General features: G+C 41.9%; 1 protein-coding gene across 6 annotated transcripts in view; it reads right to left on the bottom strand.

Annotated features, from left to right (window-relative positions):
• Positions 1-22,379, bottom strand: part of LOC121882010 (neurexin-3b-like) — a 392,732-nt gene that overhangs the window by 64,501 nt on the left and 305,852 nt on the right. For all 6 annotated transcript variants that reach the window (XM_042389887.1, XM_042389889.1, XM_042389888.1 and 3 more), the window contains one exon: positions 5,829-6,010. In XM_042389887.1, coding sequence (XP_042245821.1) covers positions 5,829-6,010 — 182 coding nt within the window. The remainder of the gene's footprint in view (positions 1-5,828; positions 6,011-22,379) is intronic.

The following is a 22,379-nucleotide window of genomic DNA, read 5'->3' on the forward strand; positions in this document are numbered from 1 at the left end:
CACACACACATGTCCACTGACCATCTGGCGGCTAGTATGCCAGTTAAGCTCAGCCTGCTGTGAAAAGTCATTATGTCAACAGAGTCACCCCCCAGGGAAGGCACAGTGCTAATAATCTGGTATTATATATTGATCTCATAAGAAGTAACCTGTGCTACTGCCAATAATATTCTTGTAAAGGTTGCATTTCGCTGTTTGTTAGTTTAAATAACAGTCGTAAGGTGAAGTAATACAGTCTGTTGTATCACCGGGAAAATCTGAATAATAAAGCAGATGAGATAAAAATGACTGCTGTTCAGGTTCAGAGAAAGACTTATTTATCAACAAAGTTACAGTAACGCTGACTGCGTGTACTGCATTCAACTGGTTGTGAAAACAGCTGCGAGGTATATTTTCCCAGCTCTTTATTTCCATTGGGGGAATCAAATGTGGGAGGTAAGGAAATACAAAGTCAAATAAGAAGCTGTAATGTTATCAGAGGCCATGAGCCATAACCGCGATAATATCTATCTTTCCCTGCCGAGGTAGGGTAACTTGATAGAAGCAATACATTCCTGGCCATATACGCGCTGATGCACACAGGTACACATCAAACATCTTATATTAGGTCTGTCAGAGGTAGAGGGAGGGAGAGAGGTAGATGGGGGATATAGACACTGTTAGACATAAGCGCATACGGACGGAAAAGAAGCTGACGAATGAATGGGAGAGACAGGAATTAGCGAAAAAAGGAATGAATTATGCATCCGGCGTTAATACATTAAAATATACATGCATTAGTGTATGCATGTAACATATGTAAGGGTGGTAGGAAAAACAAGATACAGCATGGTGTATACAATATAGCATTTTACCATCCACAGCCCACTCATCTCATTCCACATCTTGTGTCTGAGTGCGCCTACTTGTCTGCACTAGGGTTTTCAATTATCCGGCAGCCGCACCTTTTTTTCTCCCCGTGAATTAGCATGAGGGGGGGAAAACTCAAGTGGGTAATGGAATTCAGTGTCCCATCGCTCCATTAGAATACACGCACCTGATTGGTTGTCAATGTGTGTTTTTTGAGAGAGAGAGAGAGAGTGAGTGAAGATTTAGAAATCCTCCTGGGTTGGAAAACAAAGTGCGCGTACGTGCTTTACATGTGCTGGATATAACGAGCGAAATCTGAGTTTGTCAACAACATCTGGAGAATCCACCGATCAATCCATCTAGTCGTAGAATTGTCTTATGAAAATCATTACCGACAAAAACAATCAGCTTATGTGTAAGCTTTCTGTGTAAAACACGATTGCAAACCATAAAAATGGGACTAAAGGTAAGTGGAAAATAAAGCTTTTCCAACATGACTTTAAATCAAACTAAATAATCCCAGTTAGGCCTTAAAAGCAGACAGACTACACATGTAATACACCATACATCAGAATCAAGTTTTTAGTTCAAACAAAAGCTCAGAAATTATATCTAAGACACATTTATTCATATACTGGCAATTGGAGTTTTCATTGTAATGACTTTGTACAGAGTGCGGCATATTTTTTTAAGTTATGTTAGAGAAAGACTGTTGCAATACCGGCAGAGTCTTTATCTTGTCAGGTGTCTGGCTGCAATTTCCCCCTTTTAATTGGAAACCAAAAGACATGAAACTTGATGGAGCATTCTCCATTTCAGCTTCGCCTGACTTCAACTTGTCACCTACAACATCTCCGCAGAAGCGAGTTCATCTGGGCTCACCGGAGCCACGATTAACCGAGCTCCAGCTCTCTCCCGCCCGGCGCTCTCTTCTTTTCAAACCATATAAAAAGAGAGAAGACAGGGTCTTTCTGCTGCCTGAGGCACATACTCTGCAGCTATAATCAAACCCAGGCCAGGACTTTGGTTGCATGTCGTCCTCCTCTGTCTGTCTTTCCTGTCTTTACTTTGATGGCCGTTGTACAATTCACCTCTAAGACGTTAAGACTACAGTTTTCAAGTACGTAATGCTGACTGGTTAATTCCTATATTTACTGTATTCATATTGTCCATCTTTTATTTGCATCTAGCCACTGGTGATTAAAATCGATGACAGCCCAGGCACAAGTTTGTCTCTTCAAAGAATTAGAAGGTATTGTTTTCATCCTTTAATATCGAGAAAATATTCTGACAATTTTGAAACTACAATTCATCATCACAAGCGTATTTATCACCGTGGTGAGGTTATGTCAGTGTCTTATATGCAGTATGGTTTCTTTATATTTGTGTTGTTAATTGTACTGTCTATCTTATGTCTGTTTGTGGCAAATAAATAAAATAAAAGTTTTTTTTCCCCATCTGAAAGCTGTAGAGATGAGATTCTGAAGGATTTCTCTGTGTGTGTGTGTGCATATGTGTTTGTGTGTGTGTGTGTGTGTGTGTGTGTGTGTGTGTGTGTGTGTGTTACATCTTGGGTAATCTTCACCTGCAGTCATGTGCAGTCCCTGGTGAGATACTGTGTGAGTCACACAACCACCACATCTAGCCCACAGCTTAGAGTTTTTCTGTCACGGATTTAAGCGGGCTCACACACACACACACACACACACACACACTTTTAATGTGCACATACCCCACATTCACTAATCACTGCAGTGTTGCCACAAGCCCACCTTTCGAATCATCTTTCACTAAAAAGTTACCTGTGATACAAACGTTTTTTTGCTATTTGTTTTCTGCAGCGTTAGGTTTATACTTAAACATTGGATTCTTTTACTGTGCGACGTAGGCACAGCATGACACCTGACAAGGATCCTTGTCTGCTTTATGCTCTGCATTAGACCCCGGCGATCAAATGAACTTATAAATGAAACAGCAGCATGGCAAAATGTTGTGCTCACCTCTGCAAATTACCCAAATTGCCCCTCAGATTTGAAACCAAGCATGCAGTTGTTCTTAGCAGTTAAAATGTAAACACTACAATCAGCATTTTAATTCATGATTGCCAAACAAGCCGTAAGCTAATCACAGAGAGGAGGGGGGGGGGGGGGAGGGGGGGGAGATAATGAAGAAAGCAAGAGAGAGGAAGACTAAGGAGGGAGTCAGTGATTAGGTCTTGCCTCAAAATGTGTGTTTTTCTCTGCACTCTGGGGCTCTGTGGGTTTCAAAAATTTGCTGTTTCTTTCAAGGTCAGTCAAAGACGTGCATGTTCTCCTGGTGAAGTTTTATTAAAGAGGGACTTGAAAGGAGATAGCAGAGATAGTTTTATGATGGAATGAGGTGAGAAGTAAAAACCTCTGCATACACCAAAGACTCTGAGTAAAAGTTAGGTTCGCACTCTTTTTGTTGACTCTACCGTCTTATATATTCAGCTGTTTAAGATATTATAGTGTGGCTATGTAGCTTTTAGTGTTTTCAAGTAGTGACCTCATAATTGCAAAGGCTAAGGTAATGGCCCTGGGCCCGATGAGACCTTTGGTTAGACGTACGTATATTCAGAATTGACAGGCGTAAAGCCTTTAACCTTTTCCTCCAGATTCATTACTAAACTCAAAACGCTGACAGCGAGGACCTGGCGTCTGTCATCAGAAGTTATTATCTAATGACATTTCAGTCAAGTCTTGGCAGTCTGGAATGTCTGATAATTTAAAAAGCATTTCTTGTGAACATAAACCTTGTAGAGGCAGCTGAGTTGTTTTAGCTGCAAATTAGAAGATATTCACATTGTGGTAACCTTCCTAGTGATCCAATATTCCCACAGCTACAGAACTGGAGACTAACAAAGTACAACATGGGGCAAATGATAATAACAAAAACATTGGAAGTGAGGTCAAACCTTGAATTATTTTTCCTCAAGATGTAACCAAATCCACTGGTTTCATAGTTAAATATTCACTCAAGGTCTAATTAATTATTTACTGTTTACCTGTGGCAAAAAGTCCAACTTTTTTTTACATGTGGTTACTGTTCAATAACGGTTTAATCGTGGAAAAACAGAGCCTTGCACTTCCATGATTTCTGCACATTATTTTATAGTTTAAAGGTGCAGTGTGTAGAATTTAGTGGCATCTAGTAGAACAAACTTGGCAGAAATTAAATATAATATTCATAATTATGTTTTAATAAGTGTATAATCCCATGAAACTAAGACTCGTTGTGTTTTTGTTACCTACTCTTCATAGAGAGCGGGTCCTCTCCTCTGGAGCCCACTGTGTTGCACCACCATGTTAATACAGTAGCCCAGAACGGACAAACCAAACACTGGCTCTACAGAGAGACTTCCGTGTTTTTCACAAGTTTCACTGCAACCGTAGGTATTCAGTTAGTTGCAATCTGCAACCTCACTGCTAGATGCCACTAAATCTTACATAGTGGTCCTGTTTAAGTCTACAATCACTGCTAATATTAAATGAAACCCACTATGTTTTTACACTCTTGTCTGTCAATATATCATCTGAAATATTAGCAGTGTAATGTAACCACACAGCGGGCAAAAAAAAAAAAAAAATCCTACACTATGTTCTGAACATGCTGCTTCTCTCAGTGAATTGGCAAAAATCTCCAGTTGCTTTTTTTTTATATTACTAAATTCATTAGCGCCATGAGACTGGAGGAATGAAGATATTCGCCCCCCAATGACTTGCAGCCAAATTATAAGAGATACCCTGCTTGGCTAGCTATGCTGTGATATCTAAAAAGCAGAATTAAAAATGCATTCCTTTTCCTTCCTTTAGAGGTTCCTGCAATTACTCGGTCGGTTAGAAACACAGAGGGAGGCATTCCCTGCATCGCCCTCACTAGTTGCTGTACATCTTTATAATTCTCTCTCTACCCGTGTCGCCACTTCCCTCTCTTACTTATACACACGCAAACACATACTCACAAATACACTTTATCTCTCTATACTGTAAAGGCAGCTAAGAAACTGCTTGTTGTTGGCCCTCATCTTTGCAGAGCAGATGGCTGTTTTTCTGCACCACATGGCCAGCACTCAGGAGATGAGGGGAGCTCTTTAAGAAGAAAAAGACTTTCAATCTGCTTTAGCAACTGTAGCTCCTCCTCATCATCACATCTTTTTTTTTTTTCGCACGGCGTCAGCAGCAACTCTCCCACCCCCATCCTTAACCACCACCACCACCACCACCAACAGCACCACCTCTTACGACATACCTACACCGCAGCATGTATCTAGTGGCGGTTGATGATTATGTTAATACTTAATGCTTATGTAAACGAGTCAAACACAAGGTCGCAAAGTGAGATTATTAAGATGCTGCACGGATGCACGGTGGACTGGCCAAGAATTCCAACTCGCAGCCCCCCCCCCCCCCCCCCCCCGTTTCTATCATGTTTCTCCAACATGTGGGAACACACTGCATATGTATGGAGAGCCACATTCATTATTCATGCTGGGACTCAGTCTGAATGTGGTGGAGAAGTAGGGTTGTTCTAGAAGAGGATGGAGAGCAGAGACTTGGAGTAGGGGGAGTGAGTCGTCTATTTATTTATTTATTTTTCTTTTATGGATCTGCACTGTTTGTATAATTCAGTTTCAGCATGATGGGCTGAATTTAGTCTGAGGACTACTATAAGTAAACCTTGAGGTATGATACAGGGGTGGGTTTGCGGTCATCGTCTTGGCCAACTTTGCTTGTTGTTGCAAAGTTAGAAACGTACAATATGTGCTTATGGACAGCAAGCAACAAGCTTAGGTCAAGATATTATAATTCATAGGTTGTTGAATGGCTAATAGACTGTTCATTATTAGTTTGATCCAGATGCTTCCCTTCAAACTAATTAGATAAGTGTCTTTAGTAGAGTGAATGTGGTATTAAGTGGTTGAATGATACTGAATTCTGAATGACAACATTATTACTTACGATGTGGAGCATGATGTAGTCACCCAGACGTGGGGCGCTGTCGATGCGGACCAGGATGCCGTCTTTGATGGTAGTGCTAAAGCCCACAGCCAGCCGGTCCGTCCGTGTGCTCGGCCTTTCATTATTGGGCCATGTGTATGTGATCAGACCCCCTCCTTTACCGAAGATGTAGGTGGTGCCAGCTGAGGAAACACAAGTAAAAAAAAAAAGGGCAGAAATTAGATTTGTTGTGGGAGAAATAGAGGCAGATAAGTAGAAAACAAAAAGAGAGATGGGGCGAAATTCAATTTTGCAATCTGCAAACATACTCTAACTAGACACTTTGGAGCACGGTGTCGTCAGCAACGAGACACATTCCGACAAAACCCCATCCAAGCTACTTTCATTACAGGCTAACTCTACTGTAATTCCTTTTTCAGCTACCCTGCCGCCGCTACAATGTAATTGTGTCGAGTTCTATTTTAGGTTTTTAAATGGTATTCAGCCACCACCACCTTTTGGGTAGAAGTCAGCAGCTCCCCTGGCGCCATCTATGACCTATCCAGCTCTTAAATATAGCCCCTTTCAAGGGAATAACAGCCAGTATGGCCAGAACCGGATAAGTCTCCCAATCCTCATGTATTATATATGAGACCTGCAACCAAAGAACAAAGGCTGGCACAAGAAAGGAGAGAAGGGGGAAAAGAAAAATCGAAGAACCTTCGCTGGGTTTAATTTGACAAATGCAGTGTAGAAAAAAGGGCCTCAATACCAGTGGGGGTATAGAAGCTCATCTAGAATGAAAATTTCTGTTATTACATCAGCCACTATGCAGATTTCTGTCAGATTAGAGCCTCTGATTGGATCAAGCTTGGCCTTGAGCCACAGTTCCTGTGGAAGTTGTTTGTGGATTTCCTTTTTTTATCATCACATGGAACAGAAATAAAAAAAGAATAGTTTCATTATTTGGTTTGAGGGTCGGATTCAATTCCAACTTCTGAATGTTCCCTAAGGTACATCAGAATTAAAGCACTGAATCCTTGAGCCGCTTAGCCATCTCGTCCACATTTAGGCAAAGATAATCAAGAGATCAAAGGCATTAGACCTACAGCACATAGACTTGTGGATGAATCAATATGGGAGACGAAACAGACTCCTGTGGCCTAGGGATAACAGAAAGCATTTGGCCCACCTCACAGGCTGACAGAGGATTGCTAATGAAGTGTCTCAGTTCTTGCCTCAATGTATCAATTCATTTTTTTTGGGCTTCCGTCATCCTTCTGCATCCCCTTCTTCCACATCACCTCTCTCCCTCTGCGGCCCCCCTGTCGTTTCACTCTTTCCCGTTTACTTCGTCTCCAAGTCACCTGAACATCTGTTTGGCCTTGTGATGGGTGCCCAGCTGTCTCACTGTTTCCCCTATGAAGCGGCCAACAATCTGCTCTGTGGTCCATAATACCCCGGAGACTGCATGAACATATGGATGAGAGGGAGTAAGAGAGGGGGAGAGACTCCATCGACCAGATGAGTGTCTCTATTTACCTCCAGGCACACAAACAGGTCTGCAGTTTACACACCTCAGGTGACAGCAATGCAAACTACCAACTAAGGTTGTCTATGTGACATGAAAAATGTCTTAACAAGTGAAGCATCGCCAGCCTCAAACAATTGTTTCACTGCTTGTAACTAATAACCATACATGGCTGGTTTAACAAAGATGCCTCCCTTAGAGATTTCATTTTTTTCCCCTGAAGAGAAACAATAAAGTTTTTCAATTGCTCTCAATGACACTGCAACAATAGAAGCTGATGTTTGCATCATGTATCACCTGCCTCAAATAGCACATTTCCTCCATGGCGTCAACGTCTGGCTGAAAACAAGCCCCTGATGCCATAAAGACAGCAGATAGCAGCCTGCGGCCAGGTTGCACCGGATCTGGCCCCGCTGTCTCAGTGCCTCAAAGTTTCTTCTTGCCAAAAGAGTTCAGGCAGACTTAGGATTAGTTTCCCCGGCAAACGAGCAAACTTCGCCTATCTCATCTAACACACACTCTTTTTTTCTGGAGGGGATGACGATGATGAGCAGCAAAGATACAAGCACCCCAGGGAGCCAATTATCACATTGAGGAGATTTGCTTAGTGTTTCAAGAAGACAATGTTCGGAATGAAACACACACAGCCAGCCACACAGACTGACGCACAAACACACACACACACACACACACACACACACACACACACACACACACACACACACACAGGCGGCTCGATGGAGGCACAAATGCACATCATGATGCCCAAGTATAAAAGTGTGCAAACACGTGTGCATACACACAAACACGATGCCTTCTCACATACAATCACACAAGTGGGTGATTATCTGCACAAGTACAGAGAAGAGAGCGAACCCGAGATCGCAGACATGTAGCACATTTCCCTCACAACCTGCTGGGCCCAGACTGCACCGGCTGTATTTCCACACAGAGAGGAAGTCCACTGAATATCAATTTATGCATTCAGTGTATGCAAAAATTCCAAGAAGGGCTTCATTTCTGATGCTTGTCTGAAACATGCCAACGGAGTAAAAAAGAACTGGATGGATGGTAAAAAATGTGGAGTTGTAGCGGCTAGGCTAAACTCCCAAGGTCAAGAGTTCCATTTGAATAACTTCACCACGGGGCAAAAGGGCTTTTTTGGGCGACCGGGCTTTTACACTCAAGTGTGTATGTAAGGAGCACCAACATAACTGAATTGCAGCGATTTTGTGAGGAGACTAATTAGACAGAAGTCAGGGGTAAGCAATGGCATATTTTAACATTTCTTGCATATTTTAGCATGCGCCCTCTGAATTACTTCAACTAACACCTCCTTAGGCATTAACCTGGCCCCAAAACTGTTAACAATAGTCTTTTCAAGGTTTTTTTTTTTTTAACCAGTATTAAAACCTAGGTACACTGAAAGCAAAATGCAAAAATAAAAAATAAATAATATAAAAAAATCTACATGGAACTACAAGTATTGTAGTGTGTACTCTACATTAGCACAAAGATCTCATATTAGTATCTCATTAAAAGTGCACAAATGCAACAACAAAGACCATTAATTGTCTGGGAAATTACTCGGTTCATTAATGAGACACCCCTTAAAGAAAAGTGATCTATGTAGTGATGGGGTTGTACACCTTTCTTGCTTTGTTTTGCTTGGTAACAGTGTAACAACGTCTTTGATACAACACCTGCGGTAGGATGTTAATCCAGTCAAACACATTGAAGCTATAAGGTAAAAGCAGCCAACCTTGTTCTTTTCTTACTAGAAAAGTCCTCTTAAAAGTTTGCTGCTTTGTAACCACTTGTTTGTCCCTTTCTGTGCACTCTTTTCAATCACACTTTTTTATGTGCTTTTGGTGCCATTGTTGGTATTCTTTACTTACATTAGTTACTTACAAGGTTGAAACATTATTCCATTAAACTGCAGAAATGGTGTGTTCAACATACATGCCACCGTTTCACAGCTATGAAGCCCTGGTGAAAAGCCAACTGCAGGGAAAATATCATCAAAGGAATCACATCTACAAACAGATTACTGCACAAGATGTTATTTTGGTGGATCAGAGGGGACTTTCATCTCCATCTTTGAATAATGCAATCTTGCCATGGCCAGTGGGTATTGGAGGGAGGCCATTTGAAATCTAATTGTAGCGTAGGGGTGCTCTATTGATTTGAGAGTGAAGGGATGGGAGATAGGAACCCCTCTGAAAAAAAAATTACAACCAACATGAATCTATCTAATCTGCGTTAGCTTGCGTGCTTATTCTCTGATGGTAAACAATACGATACTATCCTCCCAAATGAGCCTTACACTGTATACCTATGTTGAGGTTTTTGATTTGAAATAATTGGCGTTGCACTAATGCATTTCTCTCCAGCGTTGTGATTCACTGCATCTGCCACTGTGCCTCCGTTTAGAGACAAACTGTAGATGAGAGACTCGGCGGTCAAAGACTTGGCCTCTATTTCGAAGAGGTCCCTTGAGGCGTGGGAGAGCAGACAGAAGGTCAGGACACCTGTCTGCACAACAGAACCGTGTCCTGTCCTTCAGGCCCCCACGTGACACTACCCAACTAGAGAAAAGACGGGAAAAAAGAGGAGGACACAGTATTTTCACACAGAGACAAAAATGACGGAAGGTCACCAGTTTCAATCCAGTCGACCAGCGGGAAAACCAGATGTGTGTACGGACAGCCACATAGGAAAAGGTGGCACTACCAGCTAATATTAACCACAACGCACAGAACTGCAGTAGGTAAATGTTCTAAACTCTCACTCTATATGTATGTATGCATGTACATATGCACGCATACATCTGCATAGACATACATGAGTCTGAACTTGCACACAAACACACCCGTACACAAGCGCACACACACACACACTTCCCCTCCTTTCTCCTTGGTGTGTGTGTGTGTGTTGTTTATGTGCTTTTATGTCTTTCCCCTTGTTATCTCTTGGGCTTTCTGCAGCGCTGGCACCCTAGGGGATGGAAAAAGAAGACAAACACGGTTTGATGTGGTCGAATTTTCTGCCATCGGAGAATGAGGAAAAGAAAGAGAAGCCTTAAAAAAAAAAAAAAATCCTGAAAGTGAGATGCAAAATGTAATTGCCTCCTCAATCAAGTTCAAAAGAACTCTATCATCACAATGCTTTCCCCTGTCGCGTTTCATACATGGGGAATTATTAGGCTTGCTGTCCTTCACACAACTACAATAAAGAATCATTGACAGAGGAATCGAATTTTGAGATACTGAGCTGTGTAATCACCAGGATTTATCTCCATTTTACAACCTCTTATCATTTCATAATTCATGTTTCCAACTGTTGCCTCTCCCCTCTGGGATAGAGTGAGGGACGAGACCGAAGATTGAATGCTCTCTCTCGCCGTCTCTCCCATTCTCTCTCTATCCTCAATCAGCTGCCAGAAGCAAGTTTACCACAAAATGGCTAAAGTACGATGGATGTCGTATGTGTGTGCATGTGTGCTGTTGGACGTATCTCTATGGCATATACACACAAAATGTCCATTGTGTGTTTGTGCATGTGTACATGTTTCATCACACGTTGTGTCCATGTGTCCCATCTCTCATCAGCAAAACTGAACAAAATGCAGAATATGATTGATGAAGGGCAGTGTATTGTGAAGAGTGGCTATGTAAAGAAAACAGCCGGCCTTGAATGATTTACTCTGTCTGTTTCCCTGTTATAATAAGCTGTAGCATTACCAAACTATATGGATTCACGCGCCAAAAGACAGGGGTAATAGAAGTGGAAGAAAAATGGAAGGAAAGGAGAGACCGGACAGAATGATCCGAGTGAAGAGTGGAAGATTTTTGCAGGAAGCCGGAGCTGCAATATGATTTATGTGCAAACAACACACTGTAAAAAAAAACATACAGAATTGGATAAAGACACATTTCTTTATGCTTACCAAGATTTTCCCTTGCAAGATTGCCTTCATAAATATAATACTATTTTCAGCCTAATTAAAGTTTATAAGTACGTAATTATTTTCTGTCAGGTATGGAAGAGAACTTTTGTGTGTAAACAGAAAGGAAACATAAAGAGATGTGAAAAGTCTGCAGAAAAAGTGCTTTAAGATAAAAAAAAAAAACACCACAGTCTGCGATTATGGCTTAGAAAGTTATTTCCCAGTCTAAACAGTGCGTACAGAGGATTGTATGGATTACTCTGCATTGTATAACATTTTGTCAGAGTCATATTTTAACTTTATGAGCCAGAGCTCACTAGCAAATGCAACAAAGCAAGGCAGAGTCTCAGGCAGCTTCTGCTGCTGCTGCTGCTTGGGCTGCAAAGCAGCACCAGTAGCCAGGATGATGAAGTCTGAGCCTCTGGGCAGCAGCTCCACTCGCTAGGATTGAGCAGTCAAATACTACAGTGGTAGTATTTGTGCTACAGTCGCCCGGCAATGCCAAGAGAAGCCAAGCCTCTCTGCTGCAGTGAGATTTAGTGTTGACAGTTTTGTTGGAGTTGGTTGTTGGAGCCAGTGCACAGGGAGTGCAGGTGTGTGACAGGAAACAATTGATGTCCAAAGGAACAAGAGGGCATACTGTACTAGTGTAACCTACTGTATGTTGAGTAATGTTATGTTTAAATACACTCAGCATTGCTGCTAAACTAGGCTGAAATCAAAGATAACATCTTTAATCGCGCTTAATAACATTAGATCACTCTTGAGCTGTGCAAAAAAGAACATTGAGAATTTGAATGAATAGAAAAACATGTTATCTTAATTTACTTATTTGCTAATGTCATGCTGCTATGTCTACTCTACAACAAAAATGTTTTTAGAAAATCATAACTTCATCTCTGTGAAATACAAATCTTATTAGGTTAAATCATATAATCAGATTAAATGTTTAATGTTTAAATTAAACAGATACTGCATAGAGCTTGAAGGTTCATTTTTGACCTTGGAAGTATAATTTGACCAGAAAAAGGAAAGGAAATATCCACTTAATGGATTTTTTTTAGCTATTCAATGGCCTTCATCAGTGGATGAAGTTTACTCAGTTGTCATGGAGATTCAGTTGGTGGTTTGCCACATAATAACAACTAAACCATCGCAACCCCATCACAACTTAGAGGAGGAGCTTCCCATACAGTAGTACTTCACATTATATGAACTGAATCAAATAGCCTCATACATGATGCAGAACGTGCCACAGTATTGGTTTGCTCTACACATGGTGGTATTGATAATAAGATGTCAGCAGGAGCTTTACATGTAGATTTCCACTGTATGTCGCCGGTTGATTTCTGACACATTCCTAAAAGTTTTAATTTTTAGTCAAATGTCATTTAGAGGCCAGTTTTGGCCCACAAGCTGCTATTTGTCAACCTTTGTCTATACCAAACCTCACTAGCTCTGTTGTGAACATAAAATGCATCTCTCCTAGCTAACATAATGACCTATCCAACTTGTAAAATATTATTGTACTTCTTACACAACAGCTAATTCTTTCCTGTAGCTTGGAATGACATTTTTTTTTTTTTTTGTTATTTTATTACTCAAGTGGATTGTGCTCAAAAACACTTGAGGTGCAATGACTTCCATCGACACAACACACAGTGAGATGGCTCAATCAAAAAAGTTCTCATCTTTTTCGTCACCCCTCATTGACGGGGGACATACTTGACATATTTCCATGATGAACAGCTTGATTTGCCATCTGTATCATGTTGCTGAGGCAAAATTGGGTAGATGTGGAGAGGGAGAACAGGGGAGAGTGGAGAAAGAGTCATGTTTTTTTTTTTTTTTTTTTTTGCAGAAGGAGAGTGGAAAGACATGGAGAACAGAGAAACACAGATGGAGAGAGAGTCAAGTGGCGTAGATGTGCAACCCAGTCTTAGATCAAAATGTGTAATAGGTTCTGTGCTGTGGACCAACGTAGCTATTACACATTTTGATGTGAGACTGAGTTGAGATGTGAGCCTGAGATGGTCAAAGCCCCCCTCCTCCCCACAGCAACGGGAAGAGGCTTTGTAACATTGGTTTCTTACTCACAGGCATGTCAAATCATCCTCCCAGATCGCTACAGAAGAACAGGAAGATCAACTCACAGACACCCATTAACGAAGCAGTCATGTATCCTCACTTCAGCTTCATGTAACACTGCAGAAGCGCAAATGTGAGTACACAGAAGTGAAAAATACCCACACACACACACACACAGACTCGAACAGCAGAAGGTGAGCCATAACAACTCCCCCCTCATTACTGCGAAACTCTGATAGCCAGTCTCACCCTCCCGCCCTCTTCTCTCCTCCTACCCCCCCCCCCCCCCAACCCCTCTCCCCGTCTCCCCTCCTGCTGCATTACTGACACTCCTCTCTGTTGTAGCGGCAAGCGGACAGAGAGGAAGGGCTTTAAATGATTTTTTTCTCGGTTCTCTGGAGATGTCAGTTCCTATTCTCTCTGGTTGGAAAAGGAAGAGGATGAGGAAGAGGGAAGGGGGTCTGAAGAGGATTTCAGAGACTGGGGTGGGGGGGGGGGGGGGGGGTGGGGGGGAGGATAGGAGGAGGGGGAGGAGGGGGATGCAGCTGAGATCCATGCAGCACTCTAGGCTACAAAGAAGACCTGTCTGCTGACTTTAATGTTGCGCGCTGCCACCAGTAGAATTTTCAGAAAGGGGAGAGAGACATTGCAGAGATGAAAGGAAAGAAGTTACTAGGTAGGAGAGACACAGAACGATGCTGGGTAAAAGAAGAGACAGATAGACAAAGATGGGGCAGCGAAGGTGGAGCAAAGTCATCTTGAAGTGGCGTAGACACACAAAGATTGCAAATAAATAGCTGACACACTTGCACACCAAAGCTCTGTAAAAACCTGACTCTATTGGGCTCCTTTCTATGGCGAAAATTAGCATTCTGTCAGCTCCAGTGTTGATGTTCACACTGCTCTCAGCGAAATAAGGACATGAATGTCTCCTTCCCATCATTCATAATGCATGACACACAATGTGTGTGAGGCATATCACTTCAGAGGCAGGCCACACCAAACCCTGCTGAGGATTAGGTGAAGAAGATCTCCTAAAGAAATAGGGATTCCAAGATGGCTCCGAGTGGAAGCATCATTTATAATTGAATCTTCCCTAGAGGATAGTGCAGCCTGTCTGCCTTTGCCAAGGCTTCGTGGAGAGCCCAGAACTCCTCTCTCTCTCTGTCTCTCTCTCACTCTCTCTCTCTCCCAGTCTGTTTCTTTCTCTGTCTCTCCTCCTTTTCTCTGCAATAACTGAAAGGCCCTCATACACAAATACAACACAGCAACCTCAGCCACTGATCTTATCCCAAGGCCTTTATGACTCAAACCCCAGTTGGATACATCTACTCATTCTGAACTTTTATAAACTTGCTTTTTTTTTGGTTCAAGGAGAGGGAAAAGTTACATTTTTTACAAAAGCTGTGTTCTAAAATCTGTGGTGTGTTTGCAGCACCTGGCTATAATGATAATTAGGACCGGGGCCTGATGACAACAAATGTGGAATTGGTGTCAACTGCAAATTCACAAAGAACACTAAAAGCTTTAATCATCCACAGTTAAAATTTTTAAGTATAAATCATCTAATCATCTGTAAAACAAAACATTGTGTTCAGCTATTCATGCAAAAAGAGTATAATTTGATGAATGAGATCAATCATTGAAGTCAGAATCAGAAACAAAACACCCAGTGTCCACACATTTTTGGACTCCAAACATACAAAGATGAACTTCTCTTTTACTGGTATTGATAAGGTCAGTTAGAGAGACAGGGGGGGAGTGAAATTAACTTCCCCGGGAAACATAAAGTGGCTTTCTGGATTTACATATAATCTCAAACATTTGTGGTTGCCAGCCGTTTTGGTTCTGGACCCTTTAAAGCAACCTCTTGTTACAGGTTGCATCATTGAGCTACGAGCGGTTCCCTGTTTTATTTAATAGTTTTTAGTCTTGAAGAGAAAATAGCAAAGAAGAATAAAAGCAAAAAGCAAACATAATTATGAATTGAAATGAGAATATTGTCTTCTTTTGTCTTATGCAACCCCTCAGATTTACCATTTGACCCCTTGAGGGCCCCGGGTAGGGAACTGCTGTCTGGGGGAAGGCATACAGGGTTTTAGCATTAGAAAGTTTTTTTAAAACTTATTATTTGAGCTTTATAATAATTGTACTTTATTTGCTTTGAAAACATTTTCTTAAATACTATGCTAATACTAAGTTTTTTTTGTTTTTTTTTACTGCATGGTAATTTTTTTACTGTTTATGCAGCTTTTTGTTATGATAACAGGGAATTCTCTTTGTTTGGGATGCAGATTTAAATAAAGGCTGACCATTTGTGTGTCTTGTTTTCATCAGATAATAAAAAATGCAGCCATCTTGCTTTGTACCTATAAGCTGTTATTTACCCGTTCTATGGGATGATGAAGTCCCTGTGTCGAAACGTGTTGGCTGAATAAAGAGCAGACTCTTCCAGTGAGGCAGATAGTGTTGCAGAGTTATTTTTCACATGATGTCAACAATCCACAGTGGCAAATGGATTTTGCCAGTTCGGTTTGTTTTCCTCACATTGGTTGTGTACTGAATGTAATGAGTCAGGATGGATCGAGTCTCTGTCGAACTGGATGCCACATTTACCACACCAAGTAAGAAGCTGGGGCATCTGCTAAATGATAGGTAGCTGGTGTTAATTTCAAGCCCTGGTGATAAAGAAGGCTACGTATCTTTGTCACCTCTCTCCTCTTCAGCTCGCTTTAACAGAAAGTCTGAGAATGTGGGAGGTGATAATTAAGGTGGCATCTCTGCATACAGTCTTTTCTCATATACAGTAACAGCAGTTTTAAATGGAAACTGACAGGTACAAACAAAATATTGCAAGTTGAAACAGAGAGTGAACCAGCCCTGTCAAATCATCTGTTCTTCTGACACGCTGGCCGTGTATTTCAATTACAAGTAGATACTATTTATAAAACAACTTGAGAATCTCTGTTTCAGATGCCCACCTGCCTTTGAAGAATATGGATTAGAGAGCTGGATGGACGGATACTAAAAGGAATCAGCATCTTGTATGAGGCAGGGCTAATCTTCCCTTTGATATCGACAACATTGAATAGAAAAGTACTTGAACCTAAAATGCTATACGCAGTGATGGCTCTTCCTCGCAGGGGGAAAACAAACAATGCAATCAAGCTGACAATACAGATCTTTGTTTTTTTAAGATCAAAATCAAACTGTGAATAAACATGCCTGATGACCTTTTTTTGTTTGCTCGGTGTGTTCCCTTTGTCTGAATTTGATGATTGCCCGCTGAAACACAGCATCACTGTCTTCTCCAACGCTAGACCAGCTGTGTCTGCGGTTGGCATAGCAACCCCACATCTTAGCCGCCGATGTCTGTGACAAACCTGATATCGTCTCAAACCCTACCTACATCAAACACCTTTACATCTCATTAATTAACTCGCGAGCAGTTCCTCCCTACTAATGATGAACAGAAATACTTAAATGTGCACTGCAATGCACCTCCCACACCTCCTGTACTCTCTCTATCACACGCATACAGAAAGAAATACACACATACAAAAATGCTGGCTGCAGTGAGAGACAGAAAACAATTTCTATCAAGTTTATACTTTTCAGAAATTTACTCAGCCACCTCTCTTTGAGCCAAGGACTTCAATGGCACAGTAACATTTAAGGCGATGCTCACTGTGGCCCTTGCTTTTCTCAGTTTAACAACTCTCCAATTTAAGCTCAGGCCCCGCCATCAATGGCAACCTTGATGAAGTGAATGGTTTTGACACGTAGCTCTTATTTCAGCTTGGTATGCATTTCAACTTGTAAGTTACACGGTATCCACGGTTAAGTGAACCAGTCTGCCGTTCTTTAATGGAAGCAATCGGTACATGGTAATGGTCATTCATCAAAGAGAATCAGAATCCATCTCTCTGTGGGGTTTCACCTGTGTGCACCGCAGGGCGTCTTGCCAACCTTGATGGTGGTCCTGCAGTATTATTTCTCACAGAGGGAGGTGAGAGTTTTCATGTAAAGGTCTTTGATAAGTTGACACTTAGAGCTGGGGTTGGGTGCGGGGAATCAATAGGTGAGACCTCAGGTGACAATCATTGAGAACAAAGTTAATGTTTGTGCGAGTCTGATAAATTCTGCAAAGATGTAGGTTAGGTAAGGTAATGTACAGTGTAATCACTTGAACGTACATATGGGTCAGACAGATTGGTGACTAATTATATGTGAGAACTGAATAAGTGGGTGAGAGACCCATAATGAATGCAGGTGTTTCCATACGGGGGCAAGAAGCATCACTGAATAGTTTGATGGAGATGAAAACTATGTAAATCATACCCTTTGGCCATCGTAGTCTCCAGATCTCAACCCAACTGAACACCTATGGGAGATTTTGGACCAATGTGTACAACTACAATCATTAAAACACTAAATGAGGGAATATCTTGCACATGCACAGATTCACTGAAGTCAGTCCTTCCAACTGAGGATGATGACAGACAAAAACTGACTAGTTTCCACTTGTAGCTGATAAAGCCACCTTTATCTATAACTGAAAGCTTAACTATGGTTCACACTTGTAATGTTAATGATGATAATAATGTAACATGTATTCTTTTTTCAGTCCATTCCCTCCAAGATGTATCATTATTGGGGGGGGCTTTTTTCACTTATTTTCAATAAATACTTGACATGCACCGGTGTTAAATCATGAGAAAGCTTCACATTTTGGTCACAAAGAAATTCTGTGATCCATCAGCGAGGTTTACCCGGATAGAGGAAGGGCTAGGCTTTCCATTATGTTGTTTTGGTGGTGCCGTCCAATTCTGTCAAGCAAGAGCTCTGCTGCCTTGGCACAGGGGCGAGATTGAGTAAACAAAAAAATATCAAAGTGGAGCAAGTTGTGAATGTGATGTAAAAGACATTATTTTGTTTTTTTCCTTTAATTTGTCACCTGTGTGTGTACTTACCTAGAATGCATAAATACTATTTAAGCACACGCGCACAATAATCGTCCCTTTTACTCCGTCTCTTGGTCTCAAAAACACACAGACACAAAGACACACTATGAGATAGATAGCACACTTTCTGACTCAGACAGTCTTTATCTCTGCAACTGGTTCCAATATTGGAATGGTACTCTGTAGTTGCTGTTTTCCAATTCCCTCCGGCAGGTGGTTTGACTTCAGCCCTCTATTGAATGTGTCAACCTTATAATTAATGCCCTCCCTCTCTTCAATTCACCTCCACATTCTCCTCTCCATTCTTCTCCTCCCGACTTCTTTTCCTCCGCCACTGACCAGCTACCTTGACCAAGTCTTGCCGATAGTTCTAACCCCTGCTTCAAGGACATAGAGCCTGTGAAAAACACAGCAGTGACTCAAGCCATGGGAGGAAAATTTGGCGGCCGAGGCACAATCCATCACCTTTCAATGATTTAGCCACAAAGCCGTGGAGAGGTCGGTCCTGCACCACCTCCTCTGTTATCTGTTTCCAATCCTTTATCAAAAGGGGGAGAATGGGTTTAGGAGGAGGGGAAGGGAGGGAGCAATGGAGAGAGATCCTTAAAAGGCCACTGCGACGCAGCCTATCTACAAATAAACAAGAGGAGTTGCAATCGATGAGAGGGGGGAGGAAGGGACAGATGTGGAGTAAAAGGTTCTTCTTGAAAGCTGTAATTAATGGAATCCTTAAGCTGGAGGTATGGATTGGCGATAGGCGGGAGGGCGTGTGCCGGTCTCGCCGAGGACAAGACGAAGACACCAAGTGAGCACATGTTTGAGGGGGGCGCGCACATCTGCATGCGCGTGTGTAGCCCGGGAGTATGAGTGAGTTTTGTGTGGAAGTGTGTGCGGATGTGTATGCTGATCAGTGGCCAAGGCTTAGCTGAATTTGCTCGGGGTGAGGTTGAGAGGGCCCGGGGGAGTTTGGAGGGCAGCGGGATGGAACATGCTGGTCTCTCAGTGTGTCTTAGTGTCGGCCTAATTAAAGGCTAAGCCAAAAACCTCTCCATGTTATTGTTGCTGCGGTTGTGTGTATGAGCATGTGGATGTGCTGGTGATTTCAAGGGTTTGGAAACTAAAATTCTCTATGGCGAGTTCTCTCAACCTTTTCTGGCCTGTAACCCCAATTTTGAGTCTCATAATTCACACGATGACAAAAAAAAGAGTTGTTAAATTGTCATGTGTATTTGGGTATTCTGTTTTCAAGAACTACTTCAAAAATTCATGAGATAAATATTATGCCACGAGGAAGGTTCTCCAAAAATGTTGGTACAATAGAATGTATAAAGGGAATTAAGCTGCCATCCTGAAATTTCTGTATTTTCAATGACATGTCATATCTCCAAGGACTGAGCTCTTCTTTACTGGTCTGATGAACATTTATCAAACAATATACAGTACAAGTCACTGATGATCATGTCCACATATCAAGTGACCTGAGTTACTGTCCAGAACTCTATGTATGTTTGTGGATTAGGGTGTGCAAGTGTGTACCTGCCTTGTTGCTGTGTAGATTTCATTGTAAATTAGTAGCTGTATACCTAGAAGCTAAGCTACCTATAGTGTCTCTATCCCTTCTTCGTCTCTGTTTTCCTACCCTCTCTTTCTGTCTTTCTTCTTTGCTCAGTCTTTCATTCATATACCTCAACTCCACCCATACCAGCCGGCCCCAGTTGCTGCCTTTGAAGATGTACTTAGCTGAACTAACGAGAAATTTAAAGCAAGCGACAGCAGCTCATGAAAGGCAAAAGAAATCTGCCACTCTGTGTGAGTCAAATGGATGGGGGAATTGTTGCAATGGTATGGGTAACGGGGACAGGGACTATAAGAAAAAGCTTACTTCAATCCCTCAGCCCGGGCTCGTACACATCTTGGCTCATATGGCACGCATGGAAATGAGCAAATGCACAGGAAAGACAAAGAGAACCTCAGCCAGCAGAACCCCTAAGCTACCTTTGACTAACTGGAACCAAAAATGCATCATTCAAATATATTTTGGCATGTCTTCATTCAACAGTTTTTTTTTTCTCCTTGCCCTGGGACAATACACTGGTGCAAAGCATAGGCTCTCAAATCTCTTTTCTCAGTTCGACGCCAAATTGAGAAATGCATTCCACTCCCCTGGGGTGTCAAGCTCATTAAAACTTATTACTACTCCTGTCATATGGAGACCTACCTATAGGCACTCAATCAATTTCTGTTAAGGAGGGAAAAAAAAAAAACTGTAGATGCTCAGTGACCTACACACTTTAAATATGTTGCAGTAGAAAGGCAAGGTGACAGGGCCCATTGTATAGTCTAGACATGAGCTCTTGTTTCATCAAAGGGAAGACATCAATCCGGAGGCTGAGCCAATAGGGCAACAGGTGCCACAGTCACACAGAGCCTATCAGGATCTGACTTCATTTTACAGTGGCATTGCATATGAATACTGATAAGGATGTGTTTGACTGTGCCGAGGGAGGCATAAATAGCAGCACAGACTACGCAAGAAGACCCATAAATATCTTTGAACTTTTATGCTGTAGCTTTATGTATGTATATTACACATACAGTGTTGCTTTGTATGTACAGTAGGTGACGGGGCCTCTTAATAGAAGGTTCAGTGGTAGAGTAACAGTCTCCTGTTTGGTATTACGGACTAAAAGCATATGTTTCTTATTACATAGAGGGGTAGGCTATTCACCTTGAGGTAACACAGCGGGCTGCAGGGGTAGAATATTAATATACTGAATGTGATCTGCAACCAAACCATTTGCTTGAGGAAAATATGAAAAGAAGGTAAGAAAGCTAAACTGCAGCTCTTTCAAGTCCATATTCTGTCCCCGCCGGAATGCAGAAGGTCGTGTACCAACACAATATGCTATAAAACACAAATCCACTCTTATTCAAAATCTCATTCTACAGCTGTACCGCCTGCATTCTTGTTCGCATTTCAAAATCACCTCTTATCAAAGCATTCCTTATCTTGTGCACGACATGGCTATCTCCAGTTGCTCCGCTGCACTTGACCCCAAGCTCTGTTAAGGAGGTTGTACATCCTCAGTGAGATGTCTGAGGGTGTGATGAGCTGAATGGCAGAGGAGCAGCCGGGAGGAGACTGCCAGATTGACATAGGTGGGTTCATGTGATGCACCGAGGTCAAGCCAGGAGTGGAAACGGCAAACAGGGAGCTCAACAGAGCAGCAATGGATTTGGCCTTGGACGGTGGCTAGCTTGTAATGTTCACAGTTCACTGTTTATTTGATGTTTAGCTTCTTTTTATTGATCAATTTCTAATAAAATAGATAGTAGTAGCAGGATGATGGGATACAAGTAGGCCACTGAAGCACTGAGCTGATTTGCCAATAGCCTGGGTGCGGCATTGACCGTTACTGTAGAACCATTGCATGCAAAACCCTCAGACACAGGATTACATATTCTATTCGAAAAACGAGGATATGACAATAATGGAATTTTAAATGAAAGAGATGTCAACGAAGAGAGCAGGGATGAAAGATATGACTGGAAGGCATCTTTCTGCCATAACAGAGCATGTATACATCTACTCAAGGAGCAACCCTGACATCAAACATTGAAACAAAGTGAAAACATCAAAGCTGTCTCAGGGAGAACGTTTTGCTGTGTCAAATTTCACATTACCTTGATCAATTTAAACTTTTATTTTGTTCCATCAAATGCACCACAAGCACCCTGCCAGTGAGTACAATAGAAGTTCTTCAGACTGATGGCATTTCTATCCAGGCAGAGAAGCATTTACTGTTGCAAAAATGGGAACTGTTGTTGAGACAGAGAAAGGAAATAGTTGCATGGGCGTCTGTCAGTGACTTAACACCGTGAGTATGCATGCGCATGCATATACAGGTGCATTTGTGTGCATGTGCACAGCGGCATATGCAGGCTGCAAGTATAAAAAAAGATCTGGGACGCTCACACTTACTCAGTTGGCTGTGGGTCCTTATAAAATAGCCTCCAGCAAATATTTAGATTACAGTATG

This window comes from Thunnus maccoyii, chromosome 17, assembly GCF_910596095.1.
Source record: "Thunnus maccoyii chromosome 17, fThuMac1.1, whole genome shotgun sequence".
NCBI lineage: Eukaryota > Metazoa > Chordata > Actinopteri > Scombriformes > Scombridae > Thunnus > Thunnus maccoyii.